At 51.2% G+C, this 27,524-nt stretch overlaps 1 protein-coding gene across 7 annotated transcripts in view; it reads right to left on the reverse strand.

Moving 5' to 3' along the window:
- The window catches only part of KLHL29 (kelch like family member 29), a 326,642-nt gene that overhangs the window by 70,118 nt on the left and 229,000 nt on the right, over window positions 1–27,524 (reverse strand). For 6 of the 7 annotated variants that reach the window (XM_043469264.1, XM_043469265.1, XM_043469262.1 and 3 more), the window contains one exon: window positions 171–312. In XM_043469264.1, coding sequence (XP_043325199.1) covers window positions 171–312 — 142 coding nt within the window. Of the gene's footprint in view, window positions 1–170; window positions 313–21,160; window positions 21,247–27,524 lie in introns of those variants that run through there. The other variant, XM_043469266.1, reaches the window with a different exon arrangement.

A 27,524-nucleotide genomic window follows, 5' to 3' on the forward strand; every position in this document is an offset into this window, starting at 1 on the left:
AGTCACACACCCTCTGCCCCTCCTCCCTGTCCTGGATGCAGCCTGAGGTCCGGGCCGCTGCAGGCCATGGGTCAGGACCTGCTGAGGAGCTCGGCCACCCAGAAGGTCTCAGACACATCCGCCTGCCCCAGCCGGAGGGTAGGTGTCTCCGTCCACCCTGAAGTACACACCTGGATTGTCGCTCTCCCTCATCTGTTTGGAGGGTGGCTCATCAGTGTCCCAAGGCGTGGACTGATTGATGGGTGTCTGCCCCCATCGGATGCTGGTCGTGAGTCCCTGGGACTGATTGTCTGCTTTGGAGATGCCGGGGGCCTGGAAAGAAGCAGAGCAGGGGGGTGAATACCCACCGCCTGGCAAGAGTCCTGCCCTGGTGCCCAAACCCCAAGCAGTCCTCCAGAGGCAGAGACCTGGCCCTGCATCCAGTCCCTCAAGAGAAGCACAGGGTGTCTTTATTCAGTAGCAGCAGCTGTGGCCTCAGCTAAGTTCCTGGCCTCCAGGAACACCCAACCTAACCTGGTGCCTCCCCCATCACCTGAGCTATCAGAAAGGAACGAGAGCTTTGTACTGTGAGAAGTAAAGTTCCCTCAGTCCTTGGGTCATTAATAAACCGCATCAACCACGGATGGGCAGGTATTGAGCACCAACTGTATACTCAGTCCAGGCCCAGGAACACCATGTGCCCAGCCTCTGACTTGTGAGAGGACAACTCTCTGATGCATTATCGCCAGGCCCCATCCTGCCTCCATGCCAGCCTCCAAGGCCCCCAGCGTCCCACTCCACAGAGGAGGTGTGGAAAGGTGGAGACTGGGGCCCCTGGGAGGACAGCACAGGTCCTGACACCAGGCCAGAAGGCAGGGAGCATCTTCTCTGGGACCCTCAGCTCCTCCCTACAGAAAGCAGGTAGGCTCTCTGCCCCAGGATCTCATTTACTAATTCATGTATTTAATGAGAAAACCAACCTCAAGGCAGAAACAAACACTAGGACAGCATTGGTCTCCCTGAGCTATCACTTTACCATGGAATATTATATAGTCAATAAAAATCATGCTTACTCCCTAAGGAGATGGCAAAATGTTTACAGTATAATGCTGAATGAGAAAAGTAGGACATAAATGACACACGTATAACCTCACTGGGTAAAATAATATGTGCAGGAGGGAAAAATCCAGGAATGGATTAATATGGAAAAAAAGTCTCAGGAATGTCATTCTTGGGTGAAGGGATTCAAGGACACTTTTATTCTTTTGTCTACACCTCAGTTCAGTTCAGTTCAGTTCAGTCGCTCAGTTGTGTCCGACTCTTTGCGACCCCATGAATCGCAGCATGCCAGGCCTCCCTGTCCATCACCAACTCCCAGAGTCCACTCAAACTCATGTCTATCGAATTGTTGATGCCATCCAGCCATCTCATCCTCTGTCGTCCCCTTCTCCTCCTGCCCCCAATCCCTCTCAGCATCAGGGTCTTTTCCAATGAGTCAACTCTTCGCATGAGGTGGCCAAAGTACTGGAGTTTCAGCTTCAGCATCAGTCCTTCCAATGAACACTCAGGACTGATCTCCTTTAGGATGGACTGATTGGATCTCCTTGCAGTCCAAGGGACTCTCAAGAGTCTTCTTCAACAACACAGTTCAAAAGCATCAATTTTTCGGGTCTACATCTCTGTATTTGCCAAATTTTCTACTATGGCCATTCCCAGTATTTATAATATTATAATATTTATAATAAGAAAAAAAAATCCAAAAGACACGTTGGAGAGTCCCGTACTGGGACGTGAGGGGTGAGTCTCAACAAGATAGTTCCAGGAGGACTGACCAGAGCTTGTTTGAGGGTAGCCAGAGCCCAGCCAGGTTGGGGGTAAAGTGTGAGGTGGGGTGTGGGCAGACAGTCACCCACTGGGGACAGTCACAGAAAGCCAAAGGGGCCTCCAGGTGCACCTGCAGGCCTCTCTCAGTGAGGCCACAGCGCTCTGGACTCCTGCTGGAAGCTGACTCAGTGACCCAGCTGGCGGGGTGGAGGGAGGCAGCGCCCCCTTCTGGGCATCTCTGAGCAGCGGGACTCTCCTCGCCAGGAAGCCGGGAAGAGTCCTGGCAGGTGGGAGGGTGGACGGACTTAGCCGGGCTCTGATGCCTAATGCAGATGACAAACAGCGCCTGCATCAGGGCCTGCTGGGAGGAGCGGAGCGCATCCTATTAGGACCGTAGGCTGCGCTGAGCTAATTGCATTAGGCAGCACTTTATCTCTGGGCTGCATTTCAGATACTTCGCTTCTGTGAACAGCGCAGGAAACAAAGGAAAAGAGTGAATCTCCCAAGGGAGGAACAATTCTGCGGACAAGCTTCCTTATCAGAGGAAGGCCTCTGCCCCATTTCTGTCTGCGGGACAGATGGGAGCTTAGGATAGGCGAGGGGCTTGGGGATTTAGCCGCCCTCACCAATAGTCAGGGAATTTAGGAAACAATAGCTTGGCATCTGCAGCGTCTTTATATAGAGGGCTTTCCCGCATGTCCTGTCTGCAGCACCCCGTCTGTTTCCAGGCTCTGGGGGTGCCGTGGGCTCAGAGGTGCAGAGGTTGCTCCCCTCATAATAAGAGGCATCTGGACCAGGGCGGGGGGTGGGGGGGAGAAGCCAGTGTGGTGTCCTGTTTGGGGCCCTGTTTTTTGGGTTGAAGTTTGAATGTGGAGTCCCCAGGCCCTCTCACCAGTCCCCTCCTTCACTGGCAATACAACAACTCTTTCTGCCAGTAGGGGGCGCCACAGCCCCTCCATGCGGCCTGGAATTCTTGGAGGCCACCCAGGCTAGAGGCAGGTTTGGTTTTCCAGGTCCTCCTGCAGCCGCCCTTTGTCCTCTAATGAATCAGTATCCATGGCCCCAGCCTGGTTAACTCGACGGGATGGGGAAGGGCTTTGTGGACCTGGAGCCCTGGGCCTGGTCCTTAGAGGCTGCCACTGCTGCCAGGAAGGGTGGTTGGGGTCTCCTCCTTGAGAGTGGGTAAGTGAAAAAGTGAAAGTCACTCAGTCAGGTCTTTGCGACCCCATGGACTATAACCCTCCTGGGTCCTCTGTCCTTGGAATTCTCCAGGCAAGAATACTGCAATGGGTTGCTATTCCTTTCTCCAATGGATCTTCCCGAGCCAGTGATCAAACCTGGTTCTCCTGCATTGCAGGCAGATTCTTTACCATCTGAGCCACCAGGGAGTGGGCAACCAGACTGTGAATCTTCAGGAGTTCCTGCTGGTCGCTTGTGCCTTTGCTGGCAGTTTGGTTTGCTCTTCAGTTAACTGGGCCCCTGCTCTGTGGTCGGCCCTGCCCAAGGCACCGGGGACACGCAGTGTCTGAGACTCAGCCGTGCCCTTGGGGGTCTGCTCCCCGCTACACAATCTGTGACCCAAGACGCACTCCCGAAGGAAGCTGGGGGTGCAGGGGCGGGCCCAGGGCACTGGCACAATTGAGCTGTGGCTACAACAGGCCTGCTGTCTGCCTGTGTCTTTCACGACTCTCACAAGCGAGTTCAACCTACAAGAAAGAGGTTGTGCTGGAGAAGGAAAACAGCCTATTTTTTTTTTTTTTTCTTTTCTTTAGGAAAGATAAATAAGGACACTCATTCTGCTTGGCAGTAGCAACTTCTGAAGCTATGAGCAATGTGCAGTTCAGGACTTTTTATTTATTTTATTGAATAAATGAACATTCCCTCCTTCACTCCCTCCAGAAAAATACACACGGGTGGTGCTCTTTGCGGAGGCGGCTGGACGCCCAGGTGATGAAGAATGTGGCAGCTGGTGATGTGAGTCAGCTTGGCTGACTGGAGCCCCGTCCTCCTGCAGGGGGGCTCCAGGCCCAAGGTAGACTCGAGGTCCCCAGGCTCTAGAGGTTTCTGGGGGACCATGTATGGGTCTGCACCTCCAGCTCTGAACTCCAAAGGCCAGGCCTCCTTGAGTTTCACTTCTCGTCGCCAGGGGGCTCCACCCCAAGAAGGCACAGACAGGGCCAGGAGAACAGCCTGGGTGAGGGTGGGGGGAGAGGAAGGCAGGGTGAGGAAGCCTCCCCTCTCCCCCTCCCACTGCCATAACCGAGGACATCGCCGACCTTTCCCCAGTGTTCCTGGCCTTGCTCCCGTGACATGATGGCCCTCGGCACAGAGGCAGGCGAGGAGAGCCCTCCTCCTGCCTGGCGCCTCCACGTGGCCCTCTCTGCCCATCATTGGCCAAGCAGGCTTCTCTCTGCTTCTCTTTAATGAGATGCTAATAGGATGCATCATTAACGCAGCAGCTTTTAAACCCTGAGCTCTTGTAAATTTTCAAAGGTCACATTTTTACAGTGGCTGACAGCATCCTGCTTCTTTCAGTGGCTGAAGAACACTGAGGACCCCCATCCTTTAAGGATGCAGCCCTCTGTGAGGGGCGTTGAGGGCTGAGGCGCCCGTTGGTCAGGGAGCTGGGAACCTCCACCTGCGACAAGCCCCCCTCCCCTCCCCCAGGTCCCTGGGTTGTGCTCTTCTAGCTTGGGGAGAACCAGTTACACATTGCCTACAGAGCTGCCCTGGGGCCCTTGCTCCACTTAAGGCTGCAGGTGGTGAAGATGCCTGGCAGCGGGGGTGGGCAAGGGGCTGACCTGCTGGAGGGGCAGCTATGCCTTTCCTTCCAGGAACATCATTTGCTCACCAGGCTGCACACTCGTGAACATGCAACAGCCTCAACAGGCTGCCTCTGCTGATCTGTCCATCCAAAGGGGACCCTTTTTTCTGCGTTGCCCAAAGGTGCCATAGAGGCCAGCAGCATCCCAGGTGGTCAAGGAAGCTTGAAAGATGACGGAATGGGACTCCCTGGGGCCTTGCCTCGCCTCACTTGTTCCCACCCCTTGCCCCGTGCACTTGATGGTCACAGCCTCCAAATGCTGCCCTTCAGGGCCTGTACTGATCTGCACTGGCAGGTGGGCTCCAGAGTGGCAGGGATCCGCACGGTGCCCGGCCCAGCTCCTGCTGGCCTGGTGTAGGTGCCCAGGGAAGGCAGGGTCTCTGAGCTTCAGTGCTGGCCAACAGTAGGAGTGTTCATCACTGTTGATTCACAAGTGCATGTAGGTATGGCCTGGCCTACACTTTGGGAGAGGGAATAACGGGAGTAACAGAAAAGAGACGTGAAATGGCTTAGAGCGGGAGACCCTGGGACATTTCACTGGGGAGATGTTTCCAGACTGTGGGGGCCTCGTGTGCTATGACCCCAACACTTGCCCTGGCTGCTGCTTGGAAGGTCTAATGCCCCAATCTGCTGACCTCATGGCCCAATGCCTGAGTATGATAGGAGATGTGGGGGCTGAGGTTGACTTCTGCCCCCGTGGGGCTGGGGGAGAAGCTGAAACTCAGCTTTTCCCACTGTTCACCCAAGGACATCAGGAGGGGGTGAACCAGTGAAGCCCAGAAGTTAGGGAGAGCTGATGTTGGACCACGAAAACTAGGAGGGATTCAACAAGGCCGACGATTTTGGCTAACTTTGCCACCAAAGGAGCCCAGAGCTGCAGGTGCGTTTGCAGTCTGGGTACAGTGGATAGAGCTCCAGGGGCCACTTCTGGGGGCTCATGAGGGCTTCCTCCCGGAGGAATGACACTACCATTGTCCAAGTCCTGCTCCTGCCCACGAACCTGCCTCCACAGACGGGAACCTGTGAGTCTCGACGCTCCTGTCGCTTGCGTGTTCTGACAGCGCGGGCAGGGACTGCCATCTGCTGAGCGTCCCTGAGAACAGCCGCCCCATCTTCACAGCAGTGAGACTGTTCCCCCAGCGTCCCCCAGCCCTCACCTCGCTTTTATCCCTCAGACAACACTCCAGTGTTTAATCCCTCTTGGCCTGAAGCACCACTGGATGCCAAGGTGCACCCCAGCCGGGCGGGGACTGGGGGTGGAAATGGCCTTAGTGAAAACAGGAGTGGCAGGGCGGATAGTCGTGGGAAGCCTGCAGCTGGCCACGCTCCGGGCTTCACCCACAGCCGCGCTTTTAACCTCACGTGCTAAGTCGCTTCAGTCATGTCGGACTCTTTGTGACCCCATGGACTGTAACCCACCAGGCTCCTCTGTCCATGGGATTCTCCAGGCACGAATACTGGAGTGGGTTGCCATTTCTAGCTCCAAGGGATCTTCCTGACCTTCTTCTAGAGTCAGGATCTTCCTGGATCTTCCTGATCTTCCAGGTTTGTTCAGGGATCCAACCTGCCTCTCTTATGTCTCCTGCCTTGGCAGGCGGGTTCTTTACCTCTAGTGCCACCTGGGAAGCCCTTTTATCTCATGCTGCTGCTGCTTCTGCTGCTAAGTCGCTTCAGTCATGTCCGACTCTGTGCGACCCCACAGACGGCAGCCCACCAGGTTCCGCCGTCCCTGGGATTCTCCAGGCAGAATTATGACTGGAGAATTATGGCTCCCCATAATTCTCACCTAATTTGGGAAAGAGAGTCTTTGGTGAGACACCCATACAACCCCTGGTTCTGAACTCTAGGGCCCCTTCTGACAAGAGACTGCTGATATGGCCTGAGCCCTGCAATGGGCCTTTGACTCTTTCTTTTTTTTCCCTGCCTTTTGAACACCCCCATCATGCCCCCATCTTGAGGTGGAAGCCAGAACACATGCTCTGCCAGCTTCCCTTGGGGCTGGAGCATAGGCTTGTGCCTGGCTGCTCAGACACCCTGGGGTGTGATTTCGGTCTGGGGGTGCTGGGCGGTATGAGGAAGCCAGCCCAGCTCTGAGTTCACGCTCTGCAGTGGTGGTGGCAGAGGCACATGGGTCTGGAAGCACACACGAGTCTGGTGTCCTGGGCCCAGCAGCAGTGACGAATGCTCTCATTTCCTTCTCCTTCTCCCTCTGGAGGGTCCTCCGGCTCCTCTTGTGGGTTCCCACAGGCTGCTAGCAGATGTGAACACTCAGGCATCCCTGAGCACCAAGCCCAGGTTGTCCTGGGAATCACCTCCCACTGACAGCCAGCTCCAGGACCCAGCATGGCTGGGCAGCCTGCTCCCGGCAAAGAGTGGACATTTTACCTCCTTTTCAGCATCCCTCCCCCTGCAAGGCATTTAGGGCCTTCATGGTGCCCAGGTCCACCGGTGGGGACTGATGGAGACTGGTTTTTGGTAAACTTATTCAGACTGGGGTGTTGGGAACTTCCCAGGGGCCCTCGAACTATAAAGGTGCTCAGGAAGACAATCCTTACTTAATGGTAGAAATTCAGGCTGGGGGTAGGGGAGGGAGAATTTAGTGTCTGAATTTTTTAGATTACAGTTCAGGGGTTTAGACCTAGATGGCTGGCTTTCTAGGACTTGCAGATTATTTATGAGAGCACCGCTCCTAAGATCAGACAGGTAGAGCATCGACCACCTTGATGGCAGGGGCCCTCTGACTTATACGAGTAGGTGTAGGAAGATCCTGCTTGTGGTGGGGTTGAGAATGCGGGCCTCTGGATCCCACCTTCAGAGCTTCTGATTCCGTAGGTCTGGGCTAAAGGACCCTCAAATGTGGCCCCCTAAAGCCTGCCAGGTGATGTGGTCTGTTAACCTTACTCTGGTGGAGGCAACAGCAGTCTTAATGTTCAAGTTCCCAGACCCCTATGCCCCAGTGTGGGTAACTTAAGGGCTGGTGCCTCTGGGCAGGTCACAACTGGGATAGGTTTGCTTATGCGGCTCATGGGAGCCAGACAGGTGACACTGTTTTCATGGATTGCTGTTCACAGCCTAGGTTTCAAGAGGCCAGAAAAACACATTGACAGATACCAATGCTATAAGTTGGTGACCTCTGGGAAGAGCAAATGACACTTATGAGTCTCTCAGTTCTCATTTCGAGATTGCTACCACACTACAAACAAGAAAATAATCGCAGTTAAATCCCCTTTTGGGGCCAGAGGAGGCTCTCCTGAACCCCTCCTGCCCTCATTAACCAGATTGCCCTCTCTGGCCCCCTGAACCCAGGCTGTGCCCTTGGCACCCCCCTCAGAGCAGCGCCATAATGCGCTCTGGGGCCCGATGAAATTTCTAATAATACTAACCAATGATGTGTTAAATTGAGACACTTCTGGCTCGCATGCCGGAAACTGCACGATGGTTTAAAGGACCAGTGCTTACCTTTCTCTATCAATTTGCTGCTAAATTACTGCTTTCGGAGCAACTTACAGAAAAGTAATTCTTTATTTAAATTTTAATTTCAAACTTGTCATTTTAAATATATATTCAGATTCCAATCATATTACTGAATATGATGATGTCTCTGGAGGGCAAGCGTTGCTGCCAGGAGCTGGGTGGGGGCAGAGGACGTCATGGGGGAAGGGGGAAGGGAGCTGAGAAAGGAGGTTGCCACCCTGGGGGCACTGGGGTGAGGGCATCCTTGTGCTGGGGTGGAGACAGAACTGCAGAGGCCAGTGGTCAGATTGTAACCTGGCCTTGTGATCACAGGAAAATACTTTACGTTGAAACCATCAACTGCTTCCTGTGCCCTCTGTCTCTTGCTGGACCACCCTGAGGATCCAATCAACCATAATGGCTTGGATCACATTTATTGAGTGCCTCCTGGTGGCTCAGAGGGTAAGGAATCTGCAATGCAGGAGACCTGGGTTCAATCCCTGGGGTCAGGAAGATCTCCTGCAGTATGAAATAGGAACCCACTCCAGTATTCCTGCCTGGAGAATCTCCTGGACAGAGGAGCCTGATGGGCTACAGTCCATGGAATTGCAAACAGTCGAACACCACTGAGCAACTAACACTAACACATACCCTACACGCCAGGCATGGACATGATGTGAGTTCTTCCTGAGGAAATCTGTGTTCTCACGTTCATTTTACAGATGAGAGTAAGAAGGGCCAGAGAACTCCAGCGACAGCAGAGCCTGCCCAGCTTGGGCGCAAACCCAGGTCTGTTCTGTCCTAAGTCCCTCAGCAGTACTGTGTGATGGCCAGAGTGCTCCTCGGTACCTCTCTCCAGACCGCTGCTGCTGTGGTTGACAGCTCCATAAATGGGTTTAGTCATATCAAGGCCGTGTCCACACCACCCTGTGGGGGTTGCCCTTAGAATCCTTCCTCTGGTGTCCGCAGGTATGCCAGCCATGGCTTCTCCTTCCCCCACTGTGTCCAGCCCGAGTGGGCCTCCTGCTCTGACAACACCCTGGGGCCAGGAAGCCAGTGAACTTGAACATCAGGACTGTCCTTGCCCTCCCGAAGTGAAGTCCATGGACTGCTTCAGCTGGTAGACTTGTTAAAGAGCCACATTTTGGGGTCCCCTGCCCTAGCCCTTCTGAATCAGAAGCTAGCCTTCTATCACCTCTCCCACTCAGTCAGACCCCCTAGACTCTGGCCCACCAATGTGTTCTGCCAACCCCTGCCAGTGAGGTCCTGGCCCCTCCAATGAGGCCAGTTTTTCCATCTCAGACCAGGGCAGCACAAACTGACACCTCCACCCTTCTCCAAAGCTGTCAGTACATGGCCTCCCTTCACATCTCCTCTTGCTTCAGCATCTACACCGCCTCTCCCTCCCTTTCCATCAGCCCCTTCCCCTTGGCTTTCCATCACAAGCACTAAAAGATCCTTATTTACCACTTCACCTGCCATTTTAGCATCCATCTGCCTTCCCCATCCCCTTTTGTGGTTATCCCCTCCTTGGGATTCAGGACACCTGGTACTCATTCCAGTCATCCCTCAGTTTTCACTCCCTTACCTCTTCCCAGCCCTACACTTCAGTAAAATAACTTCCTCCCCTTTTAAAATATATTTATTTATTTGGCTGCATTGGGTCTTAGTTTCAGCCTGTGGGATCACAGACTTCTCTCTAGTTGCAGCCAGAAGGCTGAGTAGTTGCAGCACACAGGCTTCGTTGCCCCACGGCATGTGGGATCTTAGGTCCCCAACCAGGGATTGAACCCATGTCCCCTGCACTGGAAGGTGGATTCTTAATGACTAGACCACCAGGGAGGTCCCAAAACCATCCCCTTTCAATGGACAGTCACCTCCTGATGCCAAGCCCAGTGGCATCTCCTCGTGTTCTCTCTCTGATCCCTAACACCAGCTTCCTCCTCCTTCCTTCTGGAACCACTTCCCTTGGGTTTCCTGTAGCGGTGCTTTTCCTGGTTGTCTTATTGCTCACTGACCCCTTCTCTTGCCAGTTCTCCATGGAGGATGCACTTGAGAGCTCACACTTGGTGTTGTTCTGGCCCCTTCCTTCTCTCAGGTCCTTTTGGGTGCTATCCTCTTTCATAGTTTTGTTTTGTTTTTTCTGATGTGAAACGTCTGTGCCATAGCCATTGTCTCTGGTAGAATCCAGCCTCCTCTAGTATTGTAGAAGTATATTTGCTTCCCCCTTTTCCAACATCAAAGTCTATACTGTGGAAACACTTTTGCTGAAGGCTCGGCTCAGATGGCCTCCCTTGCACACGTACAGTAGTGGCGGCAGGGGCTGGTTTTTGCATCCTGCTCTCTCTCGGGTGCCCTGTCCAGGCCCCCCCGGCCCCGTCCCCCAGACCCCCTCCCAACGGATGGGCCTTGTGGACAAAAGAAAGGATAAATCTGGCGGAACATTACAACTCAAAGCTTTCAACTTTCCTCTAACAACTTTCAACAGGAAACTTCTTAGTCCCATTTCCAAGTAACTTTTCATCCATTACAAAAACCCACAAAATTTTCAAAGGGGCTTTGAAATAAGATCACCTGGAAAAAAAAAAAAAGAAAGCCCATCACAAACGAAAGTCTTTGAAAAGAAAGAGGCCTTTCCTGAGCTTCAGCACCCCTCTGATATCAGTTCCCTTTCATTCTGCTGAAAGGTGCAGGGCAACCTGGCCCTCAGCAGACGCCTGTGATGTGAAGCGAGCCAGTGGCCCAGACCCACGACGATGGACGGGGGACAAGGAGGAGCGTGAGGGGCACCTGCTCGCAGCGCTGGGCCGGGCCTTTCATCGGCCCTCGAGGTTCCCCCCGACAGCCGCGTTCCTTGGAACCGGCCCTGCCTGCTCAGAGGCTCGGCGGCCCTGCCTGCTCCCACTCATCTCCGCACTGGTGACAGCGTAGCTCCCTCCGGAGCGCGGCGACCCATCTTCATTCTTGTCCCCAGAGTGGGCGGGAAGGTAGGCGAGGCCGGGGCAGCCCCGCTCTGATCTTTACAGACGGTTCCCAAACGGCCGGCCCTGCAGGTGGTGACTTGGGGACCACCCCTCGACCTCCCAGCCTCAGAGCCTGTGACCTGCCCGCCCTCCTCTGGTCGGCTCCGGATTCACAGATGCACATCACAGGACGGCCAGTGGCCGGGAGCCTTTTGTTCTCTTCAGATTGGAAATCCTCAGCGAATCTGGTGAAGAAAAGTCCTCTGCGCGGGGGCGGCTGAGCTGAGGGTGGGTGCAGCAGGGACATGCCTGGGGTCTCTGGCTGACCGGGCCTGACCCTCACACCCCTGCACTCTGAGCGCCCAATATTAATTTGGAACCAGGCCTTCCCAGAGTTGCTCTCAAGAACAGCTTGGCCAGGGGCTGGCCGGGGGGCCCCTCGGACCCACAAGGCCCTCCCAGCCTCTCTGCAGACAGGACTCTAGGACCAACTGTGGTTTCCTTGTATGGGGGACCCACTGGAGCCAGAAAGAACCCCAAGAACACTCACTGGCCGGCTGTCTGCGGCTGCTCTGGGGTCCTTTCTTCAGTGAACACCTGACATTCCTATTCAAACTCACCGTCCACCTTCTGAGTTGTGGGCCTGGAGGGAGCGTTCCTTGTTTGTTGTCACAGACAAAGGCTCGCCCAGGAGAGGGAACAGTTCTGAGCCCTCCGCCGCCTGCCTGACCTGACCCTCCCGGCGGAAGTCGACTGAGAACTCGACTCTCACGCCTGATAAGACGGGTCTGACACAGACATCTTCAGCGACCTCATTAGAAGCCTCACAAGAGAGGGGATTGTGGTAGGGTCTCCCCGAGGCCAGGCAGGACAAAGAAACAAACAACGTCGCACAAACAGAGGCGACTCCTCAGACGGGGGCGGCGCAGCTGAGGGAGCTCAAGTCGTTTCAGTGCCGGGACTTCAGGACTCGCTGAAGCAACGCAGGGCCTGAGTGTGTGTGTCTTGGGACCGGAGCCTGGGTTCTGACACAGTGTGGGGTTGGGAGCCCGGTGGGTCGACCAGGTCTGCGGTGGAATCTTCCGGAATGCATGGCACAGGACTCAGTTCTCTTTGCTGTCTCCTGCCTGGGCTCTCTTTGACAGAGGAGTGTGCGTCCAGGCAGGGTCCTGGGGGTGGGGTGGAGTGGGGTGGGGTGCGGTGCGCCCTCTTGTGGCAGCCCAGCTCTGCTACGTTCGTTCAGAATTGAGGCGGTTCGAGTGACTTTTTTCTTTCCTTTCCTTCCTTCTTCTTCTTCTTCTTTTTTTTTTTAAAGGAAATGGCATCATTCAGCTCTAGCCCGTCTTTTCAGGCTTCAGAAAACTTGCTGGGACAGACAGATTCTATTTAAATTCACTGGAGGTCCAGGTGCGAAAGGGAAAGTGGTAAAAATCCTTTAGAAGCGGTGGGGTGGGAGAGACAGGGAAGGAGGTCCTCTTGGGGTAGATAGACAGATGGACTTCTCCAGCGGGCTGACATGGGAGGAGGAGTGGGGTGCTGGTGACCAGCGCAGAGAAAGGGCCTGGCCCTGCCCTGCAAGAAGATGGGGCAGGCACTGTCCCAACCCCTGAGCCCCTGGGCCTGACCCACCCTGGAGACGGCCTGAGAGCTTTCTGCCTATGACTGCTTCAGTGGGTCCTGGGTGAGGAGAGGATCCCAGACAAAGCCCCTCCACTGATACTCCCTCCTTAGCAGACTGCCTGGGCCCTCACTCGCCTCCTTTCTCTCTTTGCAGCTGCCTGGACACCACAGCTCCATCGGTTCTGTGCTGGGGCCCGTGGACTCAGGTGCATCATTTACTCACTCATTCATTCACCCCACATTTACTGAGAAGCCATCGTGTGCTCGAGACCATGATAAATAGTCTCTGGCTTAGGGAGCTACAGGAGACATCACAATTACAACAACTAAAATCTGTCAAACCCTTGGATATGCCCGTTTACAACCCTCACGGCCCGGGAGTTCTTTGAGGTCAAGCTCAGTGTGTCCACTTCCGTTCTTCACTGTATGAGTCAGCTTGGGTCACCATAATGAAATACATAGATTGGGTGACAAAACAACAGGAATCCTCACAGGTCTGGGGACCAGCGTGGCAGGGTCCTGCTGAAGACTCTGTTCCTGGCTTTCAGATGGCCACCTTCTAGCTGCGTCAGAAAGTTCTAGTCTCTTCCTATTCTCATAAGAACATTAATCTCATCGTGGGGGCCTCCATCCTCATGATTCCTTCTAAACCAAATCATCTCCCAAAGTCCCCATCTTTATTTATTTCCTTATTTTTGGTCTTTTTTTGCTTTGTTTTTCGCCATACCACACAGCATGTGAGATCTTAGTTTCCAGACCAGAGATTGAACTTTCGCCTCCTACAGTGGAAGCACAGAGTCTTCATAACTGGTCCACAAGAGAAGTCCCCCCAAACTCCATCATTAAATACCACCTCAGTGGGGGCTAGGAATTCAACTCTAGGAATGTGGGGGGAACACAATCCAGGCCCTTATGCCCACATAGCATGCACACCGTGGGTACTGAGAAAGGGCTTGCCGTCCTGAGTTGAGCTCTGTCTGCCTGTTGTTTCTCTGCCTCACTTTGTCCACCAGACCCCCGGGATGTTGAATGGAGGGCCAGCCACCCACAGGCCTGACCAGCGTTCACTTGGTCCTCCCACCAGCCTGAGCTCTAATTTTCCGGTGGTTTGCTTTTTTCTCTCACAACATAATCTCCATGATCTCTAGTCTTTCCCGAATGCTGTTGAAAGCCTTGTTGTATTTATCTCCGGAGAATCTGCCGTGCCCCTGTGCAATTTTCCATTGTCATGGTTCATTTTAATTTCCTCTAAGGCTGTTGGCCACTCTCGTGTTCAGAAATAGCTTGTTCCACTTAATAAAAGCGCTTAAATATGCAGACACGAGAAGTTTCCTATGCTTGCTCCTAAACATCAGAGTAAGTGGAGTGAGATGCATGCCCCGCCTTGTGCAGTGAGGCTGTGCTCACGCCAGGTGGCTTCCCAGGAAGGAGGAGCTTGGAATCAGAGGTACAAGGATGGAAGCAGGATCTGGGAATTTCTGGTGGAAACCCGGCCAGCCGGGGTGGCTCCCTGTGGCATCGTCCAGCTCACAGCACAGGGTCTCCTGAAGTGCCTGCCATCTCCATAATGCCCAGAGCTCTGGCCCTGCAAGTGGGAGGTCTGGGCTCCAGGCTGGTACCACCTCTAGCTGACCTTGTGCCCTTGCACAAGTCAACTCACCTCTCAGAGCCCCTGCTTTTTCATGTAGAAAACATCCCTGATGATCCTCCCAGGACTTTCTTGGTGGTTCAGTGGTTAAGAATCTGCCTGCCAATGCAGGGGATATGGGTTCAATCACTGGTCCAGGAAGATCCGACATGCTGCGGAGCAACTAAGCCTGTGGGTCCCCAACTATTGAGCCTGAGCTTTAGAGCCCATGTGCCACAACTACTGAAGCCTGCGTACCCTAGAGTCCATGCTCTGCCACAAGAGAGGCCGCCGCAATGAGAAGCCTGTGCATCGCAACTAAAGAGTAGCCCCTGCTCCCTGCAATTAGAGAAAGCCTGGGTGCAGCAACAAAGAGCCAGTGGAGCCAAAAATAAAGTAAATAAATAAATTAAAAAGATTCTTCCAAAGGCTGATATCAGTGAGGAGTAGAAATTCCCCATTTTCAGGGCTTATCACAGAAGCTGGGGCAAAGCAGGCTGCAGCAAGGGCAGCTACTATTACTATTTCGGGAACCCAAGCCTGCAAGAAGGATGCTCAAGGCAATCTTTCTTTTACGTCCATTTCCCCCTGGGTTGCTGGAGCTAGAGAATCCTCTACAAGCTATGGATTATCAAGAAAGGACAGAAAGAAGCAAAGCCGGCTGGATTGTGATTCATACGCCATGTCTACCAAAGTCTAGCTATTTGGCCATAAAACCAAAGCCACAGTATTCCAAGCTCTGGTGGCAACTGGTCTGGATTGCAGGTTAAGGTCTCAGAGCTGTGCTGGGCTTGCCCAGGGAGCCAAGGGCAGAGTCCCTGGGCGCCTTTCTTTGGCTTATGTAACAGCAGTGAGGAGCCAAGAGCCTAGGGTGACTGGTGTGAGAACAGGAAGGGAGAGGCACAGACACTGACTTAAAATCCTGGATGGAATGGCAGCTGGATGCTCACGTGGGTGCACAAGTGTGCACACACATGCACTTGCCTATCTACACACCAAGTCTGCACCACCCCCCCCCCCACGCCTTCCACACACCTGCAGAGACCCCCACATCCCCAGCCTGCTCAGGCAGCCAGGGGACTCCAGCCCCCACAGGGCAGGTGATGCTGGCAGACACCCCTTGCCTGCCCCATGGAATCTTTTCTCTCTGATGGCTTTGAAGCACAGAGTCCCCCATGGCCACTTTGAGCTTCCCTCCCAGACACTTTTTCCTAAATCAGTTTCCAATCTGACTCATTTCAGTTTTAAAACAAGAAAACATCAACAAACACCATGAAGGGAAACAGATGGTAACAATTACAGGAGGGAGAAAACAGCCCGTTCCCTCTATAAGGGGCAGTCGAACAGACTGGTCCCAGACAGTGCGTCGTCCCCAGGCCACTGCTGGGGAGACCTGGACACAGAACTCCAGGGCCCGTTGCCACTGCAGGGCACAGGCCAGCACTGGGGATGGGGCGAGGGGCACGAAGGCCTCCGGGCCCCACACTGTAGGCTCATTGTAACCTGGCCACCAGTTCTCCAGCGAAGAAGGGCTAGCCATTCCAGCACATTCCAGGCTACCTCATTACCTCTGATGCCCTGTCTGAGGCCTGAGGTCTGTGTGGGGTGGCTCCCTCCCTTGTACAGTGGGCACTGTCTCTACTACCAGTCTGTGAGCTCCTTGGGGGCAGGATGGAGCTCCTCCTGGTGGGTGGTAGTTAGAGCTGGGTGTCTGGGTTCAAATGCAAGTCCTGCCACTTCCACGTGGGGTGAGATGGGGGCAAGTTAATGGACCTCTCTGTGCCCTGGCCTCCTTTCCTCACCCCTCAAATAGGGATAAGTGTAGACCTTCACCATGGGACTATGAATTAATAAGTGCAAAAGACTTAGAAGCCTGCTCAGCACACAGGAGTGCTGTGTGTAGATGCTGTCTTGTTGTCATCACTCGTGCAGACAGCCGGCTTATTGTCTGGCACCCAGATAGCCTGGGAAGGGGCTGCCAAGGGAGGGATGAGGAGGTGGGCCAAAAGCTGGGTCCTGAAAGGTGGGGCACACCCCAGGCAGGGCAAGCCACGCACTGTGGTTAGGGATGAGAGGATAAGCCTGTGTTGGAGTTCGGTGCCCGAGGGTCTGGGGGCAGATGGCCAGGTCCACAGTCCTGAGCTGGAATCCACCATCCTCCATCCCCTGGGACCACTGTTTGTCCATCCTTCATGGTTCGAGTACGACAAGGATGCTACCCTCCAGTCGATCAGGTGGGTGGAGAGACAGGCAAGGAAAAAGGTGCAACCTGGAGAGATCACATGCTGTGATCGTGAGGGGGGCAGGCAGCATCTGCCCCAGCTGTGTGGATCCAGGAAAGCTGCCTGGAGGAGGGGGCTGAGTCCTGAGCCTCGGGAGAGGGGTATGGTGGGGGTGAAAGCAGGGGGTGATGTGCCATTCTGGGCACAGGGAACATGATGCCCTTGGGGTCATCACATGAGGGCATGCCGAGTGAGGGTTTGGGTTCCTGTTCTTTCATTGCTGAAGTCCTGCCAGCAAGGATGGAGTGGATCCGAGTCTCAGTTTCTCCACCTGCAAGGAGAATGACAGTCCCCACCTTCCCAGGCCTGAGGAGAGATCTGTATCAGGACATGTATGAAAAGTGACCGGGGGCTCCTATACGGCAGGCTCCTATGCAGCCTCCTGACTGCAGGGGGCTGCTGCTTTGGCCTCATTTGTGCACACAGGTCACATGAGTGGCATGAGCACCCCCTGGCACAGCAGTAAGCATGCTCCCCACATGTGGCTGGGACTGAATGTGTGCATCCCCCCAGAGTTCAGACCCTAACACCCAGGTGATGGTGTTACGAGGTGGGCGTTTGGGAGGGGGTTAGGTCCTGAAGGTGGAGCCCTCCTGAGAGGCCCGGGTGCCCTTAGAAGGTGAAAGACCTCGTCTCCTCTCTCTGCTCTCCGCCGAGAGGACCCATGGGGGAATCAGCGGATGGCAACCCTGAGGAAGGTCCTCACCAGATCCTGATTGTGCTGGCCTCCTGATCTCAGCCTTCCAGCCTGCAGAACCGCGAGCAATAAATACTTGTTGTTTATAAGCTGCCCAGGTTACGGTCTTTCATTAGGGCCATCTGAGCTAAGACACACACACGCGCCTCCCACGGTTCACACTCCAGGGTACAAAGAGACAGCAGCTGGCGCGCACTGATGCCCCACACGTGTTCCCACCTCCCCCAGCAGCATACCTCCAGACTTGCTGAGCCCTTGTCTCTGGGGATGTACGCTGGCCGCCCCTGCACCAGGGCCCTGGATGCCAAAGCTGCATTTAACCCCCTCACTTGACATCACTCTGGGCTCCTTCTGAGCATCAGGTGGGAGGTGGCGGAAGCTTCAGGATGAAGGGGAGGAGAGTAGACTTACCCCCACCTCTCCCCCTCCAGGGCCTGTTCCTCATAGACGTGGGTCAGCCAGCGTATTGGGTGAGCACTCCCCAAATGCAGGGGGCAACTTCCTGCTGCACATTTTGGTGGCGGCTCCTTCTAATTTAAAATATATATCAATATATCCATGCTCCCCTTGTTCTCTTGGGGGCTCAAGATTCTCACATTTTTTCCAGGCTGCCCATTTCTCCTCCTGGAGGAGTCTCTCCCATCTGTATCAGGCCCTGACACACTTCTCTCCTCCTAGATGCTCCAGACCCGGGCCCAGGAAGGCAGCAGCCTGGGGTAGTGGGGTGGGGGGCTGGGGTCTGGGCAACCTGGACAAGACCGTTCTTCCCTCTAGGTCTCATTTGAAAATGGGCAGTTGGCAAATAGCAGTACGTCTTAGCCTGGAGGCCTTTTCCATTCTCTCCCCTGGTCTCCCTCACTCTGGTGGCTGAGCAGGGAGGCTGGGGCTCTGGGTTGCTGAGCCAGTGCCTCAGCTGCTGCTGCTCGGGGAGGCCTGAGATCCCTGCACTGGACGCTTTGCAGGGCCAGCCTCCTTTGCAGGCAAATCCTGGGGACTGGGGCTTGGAGCACTCTGGTCCCTCCTCCAAGGCTGTCCCTGCAGTGGTTGTGGGTTCCTTGGGCTGCCAGGCTGAGCACCATTAAGAGTGTTGCGGTAGCTCCCTGAATGCTGGTCCCATGGTCAGGACTAGGCTCACCCCCAGGGTAGTTCTCTTTATGCATGGCGTACATTGGCCTCTACGTCCATCTTTGTGGACTTGGCCTTCTCTCTTAACTGCTGGTGTTTCTCAGCTTTCTAGAATATCCTTCTCATTTTCACCTGGTTGCCAACTTTGCCACCTTTAAATCCAAGACCCCACATATTCAAATGTCTCCTGCACACCTCCACTTTGATGGTCCACCTGCACCTCCAACTCAGTGTTGGATTTCCAGTGTCTTTTTCTCCAGCCCAGACCTGCTTTCTTGGCTGTGTGCTCGGTCCCAGAGCCAGTCCCTTGACACAGTGTCCCCTTCCGGAGCTCAGCAAGACCATACCTAACCCTAGGAGGCCAGGCAGGCTGGGAGTGGGGAACACAGAACTGGGCTTGGGTATGAGGTCAACTTGGCATGAGTCCTTTGCTTTTTAAGGGGCATTCTAGGTGGAAGCCCCTTAGGAGGAGCAGGAGCTCTAGGAGGAGCCAGGAGATGTTAGGTGAGACAGACAGGTGAGGATGGGGCTATGCCTGCTTCACTCTCCCTCATGTCACCTTCTCCTCATTTTCATTCATGGCTTCTGATTTTCTCAGCAGGGTGGTGTAGCCCGACAGCTTTCTGAAGCCACTGGCCACATACTTTGGGGATTCATTGACCCTTTCCTCTCATGGAGGACATAGCTGATCTGGTCAGGTTATGGATTTAGGAAAGATTATAATATTTCAGTCTCTGCTTTATTAATGCCATGTGTATCAGTCAATCAGTGTTCTCCAGAAAACCAGAGCCAATAGGAGATTATTTAACTAATTAATTAACTACAGGGAAATGGCTTATATGATTAGGGGGGGCTAGAAGCCCCAAGACCTGCAGTTGGCAAGCTAGAGACCCAGGAGAACCAAAGCTGTAAGTTCTGGTCCAAAAGCTGGCAGGCTCAAGGTCTAAGAAGAGCAGATGGTTCAGTTTGAGTCCGGAGGTAGGGAAAAAACCTGTGTCGCAGCTCAAGTGGTCAGGCAGAAACAGTTCCTGCTTATTTGTGGGAGAGTCAGACTTTCTGTCCAGATACTTAACTACTAGATGAGGCCTTAGGGAGGGTCATCTGCTTTACTCACTCCACTGATTCAAATGTTGATTTCATATTGTATGACATCCTTTATATGTGGAATCTAAAAATAAATGATACAAATGAACTAACAAAACAGAAAGAGACTCACAGGCTTGGAAAACCTATGGTTGCCAGGGGGACGGGATAGTTAAGGAGTTTGGGAAGGAGATATACACGCTGCTATATTCAGAATGGATAACCAACAAGGACCTATTGCATAGCACATGGAACTCTCCTCAATGTTATGTGCCAGCCTGGATGGCAAGGGGGTCTGGGGGAGGATGGACTCATGTATATGTATGGTTTAGCCCCTTTGTTGTTCACCTGAAACTACCACAACATTGTTAATCGAATATACCCCAATACAAAATAAAAAGTTTAAAGTGTTTTTTTTTTAAAGACATACAAGTATACATTCTGCAAAAGACATGTAAAAAAATCAAGAAACATTTGTAGGGAGGGGGGCAGGGGGGATCGGGATGGGGAACATGTGTGGATCCATGGCTGATTCATGTCAATGTATGGCAAAAACCACTACAATATTGTAAAGTGATTAGCCTCCAACTAATAAAAATAAATGAAAAAAAAAAAGAAACATTTGTAGAAGTCAAACAATGCCCATAAAATATATATGTAAAGTATATATATAAAATATGTATAGTACATGTATAAACACCATTTTTAATATTGGCAAAATAAAAACAAGAAAAGTGTGACCAGCACTAGGAAAAACAACAACAACAACAAAAAGCAAACGTTAATTTCATCCAGAAACACTCTCACAGACACACCCAGAATAACATTTGGCTAAATATCTCGCCAGCTCTGCCTTGGCCAAGTCAAGTTGACACATAAAATTTACCGTCTACTACAACTTCCACAATGATGTCACTTCTTGTTGCAATTTTTATACAAATCTGTCCTCTGGGTAGGGAGAGTCCAGGCAGCAAAAAAAAAAAAAAAAAAAAAGCCAAAACAATAAGAATGTGAAGCAGGGCTCGAGAATTCCTTCCATAATTATGGAATTTTCCCTCCGGCTCTTCCTTCCCAATAACTACTGCCCACTCCCAGGAGAGGCAGGGTCAGTCTGCCTCTTCCCTGTCTCCCTGCAAATAAAGGAAATAACGCCACTTCCCAGCCCTCTGCTCCCGCATCTCAGCCCCACCTTGCTTGCTTCTGAACTGCTGAAACCCTAAGGGGCAATGTCTTTTGTGCTTCCAACACCCTTGGGTACCTTTCCCGCCCAGCTTTCCCAAGCTGCTGCTTTATGCATTACCCACAGCATCAAAAATGTTCCACTGGTGGTTTCAAGATTCCTAAAAAATAGATTCAAAACATCTTTAATACTCTCTGAAGAAGTAATATATCACAGAAAAAGCGGTAACCTTTAGTATTGCTGATACTATCCAGACGGAAGGCTGATCAGGAAGGTAACTGCTGCCTATTCTTATGCCGCCGTGGCTGCTGCTAGAGGTGCATTGTAGCCGTCCACCCACCCACCTACCGTTTGTGCTCCCGAGAAAGGAAAATGCTGAATTTCCGTGTCTGCCTAATGCCCTTTTATATAACCTGAAAAAGACTCACAGTATTTGAAGGTGATATTTTCCAAGAAAAAACCTTTCCCTATTAACACAACATGCCTGAAAGTAAAAGACTGACCGTTTCTACAGCAAAAACAAGTCCTGCGTGGAACGCATTTTCCTTCCCTTTTTCCCCGCCTGCGTTACGGAGTCCGACTAAGCACAGCCCAGCGGCACAGAGGCATGATCACGGAGCTGCGGCTGAGCCTTGTCAAGACCAGCTGGAAGGAGGGAGAGCTAAATGGATTGTTATGTATGCGAGCTTCACAAGGACTAAGCCAGCAAGGAACTCCCTTCCCTGGAGAGCAAGAGGGGCAGGTGTGGCGTGGACGTGAGCCCCAGGGAGGCCTTCCTGCCTGCTAACTCCTGTAGGGGTCCTCGACAGGTCCCGCCGCCCGGTCAGCGGAGGATGCAGCCGGAAAATCAGATACGTGGATTTGCCATCTTGTTTACTTTCGTTTTTTTTTTTTTTTTTTCCTGAAGGTTAATGTTATGGGCAATCAAAGCGAACTGCGAAGGGGAGACGGAAGGCAGAAACATGGAAACCCTTCAGACCAGTGAAAGGTTTCGTTTACCTTTGGTAAATAAAAGCGTGTTCCTGTTTTCCCAAGGATATTTCTGTTTCACCAGCTTACAGTTCAAACTGGGCCGGGCAAACATACTGTGACATGGGCACAGCCCTAGCCGGGAGAGAAAGCTCTGAAATGGGAAGCAGAAACCAAACAGAGGTATTCTCCATCCCCCGTGGTGCTCCCTCAGCTTTGGGAGTCAGCTCTGGGGGTCCTGTGGCCACAGGATCTCCATCCTGACCTCTGGCCATCTGCCCCCGTCTGAGTGGGGCTCCGTCGTGACCGACAATGGGGACAGTGCCAGAGTCGTCAGACTGGGTATGAACCCCAGAACCACCTCTCACGTGCTCTATGTTCTGGACGGTTCCCCAGGCTCCTCCAAGCCTGTTTCCTGATCTGTAAAAAGGGGATGGTATCAATCTTACAGTTTATGGGGTGGGCGGGAATGATGGATGGCAAACCCACAGCCCAGGGCCTGGCATGGATTCAGCTCTTCCAAAATGAGAGCTTTTATTATTCTCATTATTCTAGAAAATGTCTCTGTGAATTGTTTGCTTGGTGATTGAAACTACGTCTCTTTTTAATAAAATCTTGATTTAAAAAAGGCCTGAAGGCACCTCTAGTTTCTTTATTTAGCGGAACAGGGAGTGCGGTGAGGACGATATTGCGATACTTGGCAAATCTCTCACTCTGGCATTCATTGCCATGTCTTGTTTCTCCTCCTTTCATCGTTCCCTCTTTCCCCCAATTTAAGAAAGGTTAGTTTAGGTAAAATGAGGGTCATGAGGCTCCACCCACTTCCGTAGCCTTCCTGTCACAGAATTAAGGAATCTGATGAAAGCTGAGTGTGAGCTCTCTGCAGGGCTCAGTAGAAAGAGAGAAGCCGGGTCAGAAAAGACAGGCTCTGCGGGGCTGCCTGGGGCGGAGTGTCAGTGGGAGAGCCTGGGGGGACGGCAGGGAGGGAGGTGTAACCCCTGGACATGCTGCCACGTGGGGAGACATGGACAGGCGCACAGAGGGCCACACTCCCTGCTGGGACCCACAGGCCCTAGAGAGGTCATTCTCATGAGTCCCAAGGGGATGGACTCTGGAATCCCTCATGAGGAAGAAGCAAGGCCACCAGGCCCAGCAGACCAGAGGCCACAGTGAACCAGTTCCCAAAAAGAGAAGCAGAAGCGGGTCCTGTGAGCCCGGGAACAGGCATGGGGTGGGAATATTTGCTGACGGGGACAGAAATGAGCTTGTGCTGAACAAGCGCGATGGTGCTATCATTCTGCTGAAGGCCAGGGAAGTCCAACCCGACTGACTCGGCCAGTTCATTTAAAAACATAACCCCAGTGCCAGCCATGTCTATGCGGTGACCCCCAGAGCATGTAATCATCCGGCTGCAAAAGTGAGCATGCCAGTGTGAAGCCGGTGGTGTGAAGCCACCTAGACTGGAATTATGCATTTTCTCCCAGGTGAGGGTCACGCAACATGGTGTGTTAGCACTATTCCTTCCTGCCACGCCCTCTGCAGTTGTGCGGAAGCGCTCAGCCCACACCTTCCTGCCCTGGGATGAAGCCTGGTTCCACAGAGTCCAGGACCTCCTCCCTGGAATGACGCCCCTTTCAGCAAGGTAGCTCTCAGCATGGAACACAGTAGAGAGAGGCCTCTGGGCACATGGGCTCCAGGCCTCGAGCCACAAGCAAGCATGCAAGGACCTCTTTGCAAGGTCCCAGTGGCTCTGAAATCAAAGGCAGGGTCAGGGTAAGAGGTCGGTGTCATCTCCAATCATGGACCATCAGGGTGCTGAAAACATACCAACTACAAGTACAAAGGATCAAGAAAAATACTTGGGCTATTCTGCTAATTTTATTAAGCATAACAGGATTTCAAACCATGCTCTACTTTTGTGCAAAGCTCAGGGCTGTGGGGAGAGCCGGCGCTGATGTTGTTTCCCTGTATTTTGTGTGCTCAGTCGCTCAGTCATGCTGGACTCTTTGTGATCCCTTGGACTATAGCCTGCCAGGCTCCTCTGTCCACAGAATTCTCCAGTCAAAAATACTGGAGTGGGTTGCCATTTCCACCTCCAGGGGATCTTCCTGACCCAGGGATTGAACCCAGGTCTCTTGCATCTCCTGCACTGGCAGGCGGTTCTTTACCACTGTGCCACCAACATTCACCTCTTGTTCATTGCAGCACTATTTGCAATAGCTAAGACAGGGCTGCAATGAACACAGGGGTGCATGTACCGTTTTGCAGTATAGTTTTGTCCAGATATATGCCCAAGAATTGGATTGCAGGATCATATGGCAACTTATTTTTTTTTTTTCCTGAGTGACATAGGGAACCATTGGAAGCTTTTGAGCAGGGTAATGATGAAATCAGATGTATGTTTTAAAAGAATCTCCCTGAACCCTCCTACACTGTTGGTGGGAATGTATCAATAAACTGGTGCAGCCATGGTGGAGAACAGTATGGAGGTTCCTCAGAAAAATTGCCCAGGTCTGCAGTGTGTTTTCCATCAACACTGGGGTGAATGTCGTCCCCTGAAAGATGGCTGACAAGACACAGAGGAAGGCTGAGCTGTGAAAGGGGGTCAAGATCCACAGGTGATGGGAGACTGGAGGGTTAAGCAGACATGGACAGGAAGAAAGGACTTGATGTCTAGAATAGAATTCTGGGGGAACCTTGTGTTGATGGAGGCAGAGATGGTCTGGCTCTGTAAGGAGAAGCAGCCCCTGACTCCTGGCAGCCGCATCTGGCTGGGCACTATCTTCTCCCCACTCCTGGCTCCCTCTGCTCCAGCGGTGGGGGCCTGGCTGCTTCCTGACCTAATATCATGTGCATCCTCACCCCAAGCCTGTCCTTCCCTTGGGTGTCTGAGTCACTTATGCTCATAAGTCCTTTAGGTCTCTGTTGAAATGCCACTTCACTGAGGTCTTTCCTGAACCCATTATTTAAAATAACACACCCAACACTCCGTACTTATTTTTCTCCATGGTGCTTATAAAATATTGTCTGATTCAAAAGAATTTATATTCCCCAGTTTTTGTGCATGGTATTCTATACTTGCCCATTACGAATGCTAATTACATTCTCAGATTTTCTATACTCTCACTTTTGTTTCTATTGGTTGTTTAGAGGATGTGATAAAAGTCTCCCACCGTGATTGTGGATTTTTCTACTTTTTTCCTTATAATTCTATCAATTTTTGCTTCATACATTTTGGAGCTATATTCTTTTGTGTATGCAATTATTGTATCTTCCTGGTGAAATGAAGATTTGTTTTTTAATAATTAGTAGATGTCCTTTAACTCTGTTTTTAACTCAAAAAATACTGCTTTTTGTCTTAAAGTCTACTTAGTTTGATATTGATGTAGCTACACTTGATTTTCACATGGACTCTTTTTTCCCCATCTTTTTACTTTTAATCTTTCTATTTTATCCTTGAATGTGTTTTTATAGACAGCATAGAGCCAGAAATTTTAAATTCAGTTTGAAAAACTTTCTCTTTTAGTCAGAACACATCCATTTGATGAACTTACTAATGTACTCAGGTATAAACTTATCACTTTATGAAATGCTTTCTATTGGTCTCAGGTGTTCTAGATTCCTCTTTCTTTTTTCCTTTTCTTTCTTTCAGATTAAATATTTTGTATTATTTCATTGTAATATCCTTAGACATTACTACCTATATCCTTGACTTATTGATGTCTAAAATTTATTGATATTTATCCTCTCTTCCTTGTAAATTCAAGGGCCTTAAAATAATTAAACCCCATTTACCATCCCCTCTCTCCTCCCTATGCCATTTTGGCATCTATTTTTTTTTTTTTCTGTCTGTGTTAAGCTCCATATACAAGTATTTTTATTGTTTTATAAGTTAATATCCACTTAGACATACATTTTTACAGTTTTTTACTGCTTACATTCCTTCCCGAAACTCCAACCTTTCATCTTGAATTAATTTCCTTCTGCCTGAGGAATATACTTTGGTATTTCCTTTAGTGTGCGTTTTCTGGTGATAAATTATCTCAGCTTTGGTTTGTCTGCACATTAAAAAAACTCATTTTTGTTCTTGAAGGGTATTGTCACTGGGTATAAAATTCTAAGCTGACAGTTTATTTCAGCACTTTATAGATATTCCCATTGTCTTCTGACTCCAAAATTTTGTGTTTAATTATTATACCTTTGGAAGTAATCCTTTCTTCCCCTGCTTTTTGGATTTGTCTCTGTCATTAGTTTTACTATGAATGCCTCAGTGCAAACTTTTTGTTTATTCTGCTTGGAATTTGTAATGTTTCTTGAATCTGTGACTTGATGTCTTTTGAAAGTTTAGGAATGTTCTCTGCCCTTATCTCTTGAAATACTGCCTCTGGCTCATTTCCTCTGAACTTTCTTTGGAATTTCAAGTACCCATGTGTTAGACTTTTTCACTGGAACTTCAATGTCTCTCACCTTTTTACTTTCTTGGGGTATTTTTTTTCTCTGTCTCTCTGTACTTAGAGCTGGATATCTTTTCTAACCAATATTTTAGTTCATATTCCTCCTTTTGGTTGTATCTGTTAAATTCATTATTGAGTTCTTAATTTTGGGTATTATGCATTTATTCACATTTGTTTCTTTAAAAAAATATATATGTATTTTTCCCCCCTCATTCTCTTCTGAAAACTCCAATTTTGCCTGTTGACACCTTGATCATGATAAGGTATAGTTATTTTAAAGTTTGTGTCTGTGTCTGTAAACTCTAATATATCTGGAGCCCTTATGAGTCTCAGTTTAGTTTTTGTTGTTTCTACTGATTTTTGTTCATATTGTCTTTGTGTATCTCTTTGTCCAGCCACCGAGGGTTCTTCACTGCTTCTGGCATCAAGTTAGTCCCAAGGGATGGTCTGATGTCTTTGTCACACTACCACTCATCTGCTCAGTCCCTCCTTCCTACCTGAGTGATGGACCGCCCATTGCTATGCAACTAGTAGTTGGAACCACGGGCTCAAAAATTCAACAGGGGTCTGGGTTCAAGTCCAAACAGGAGTCTGGTTCACCAATGACACTTATTTAACTTCTTTGTGTTTCAGCTTCCTCACCTATAAAATGGAGATAATAAACACTACCTCATAGGTTTTGTTTAAACCTTATATCAAATCAACATGTAAAGCATTTACTATAGCGTCTGGGGAAAAGTAAAGTAAGAGTAGAATAAGAGCTAATTGAATACTCATCATTGTTATTTTTATTACCTGTTCTGAATTTCTCAAACCCACCCTTTTCTCTTGTCCCCACTGTTATTACCCATATCTGGGCCACCGTCATCATGAATTTCTGCATCTGACTCCACCTCGGTGGTCCTGCTTCCTGTCTTATCACCCCACAGTGCAGCCAGTGTGAACTTTCTGAAGAAGTGCACACCTTATCACTGTTCTGATAAACCCTTCAGTGGCTCCCCACTGCCTTCAGGATATGGTCCAAATGGACCTCTGCCACTCAGGTCTGACTGCTACTTCTGTCCATTGAACCACATTCAGTCCTCTGAATTACCAAGCTGACTTTGGTCACTGGGACTCTCCAGGGCGCTCTCTCTTCCCCACTGGCCAACTTTCCCCTGGATATCTCCAACTCATTTCGTAGGTTTCAGCTTAGACAAAACACCCACAGGCAGGCTCCCCCAGAGCCTGCAGCACCTACCATCACCATTGCCATGCCACATGCTGTGTGCTAAGTTGCTTCAGTCAACCCCATGGACTATAGCCCGCCAGGCTCCTCTGTCCATGGGAATCTCCAGGAAAGAATACTGGAGTGGGTTGCCATGCCCTTCTCCAGGGATCTTCCCAACCCAGGGACTGAACCCACATCTCTTACGTCTCCACTGGCAGATGGGTTCTTTACCAC

The sequence above is a fragment of the Cervus canadensis genome, chromosome 5, assembly GCF_019320065.1.
Source record: "Cervus canadensis isolate Bull #8, Minnesota chromosome 5, ASM1932006v1, whole genome shotgun sequence".
Lineage (NCBI taxonomy): Eukaryota > Metazoa > Chordata > Mammalia > Artiodactyla > Cervidae > Cervus > Cervus canadensis.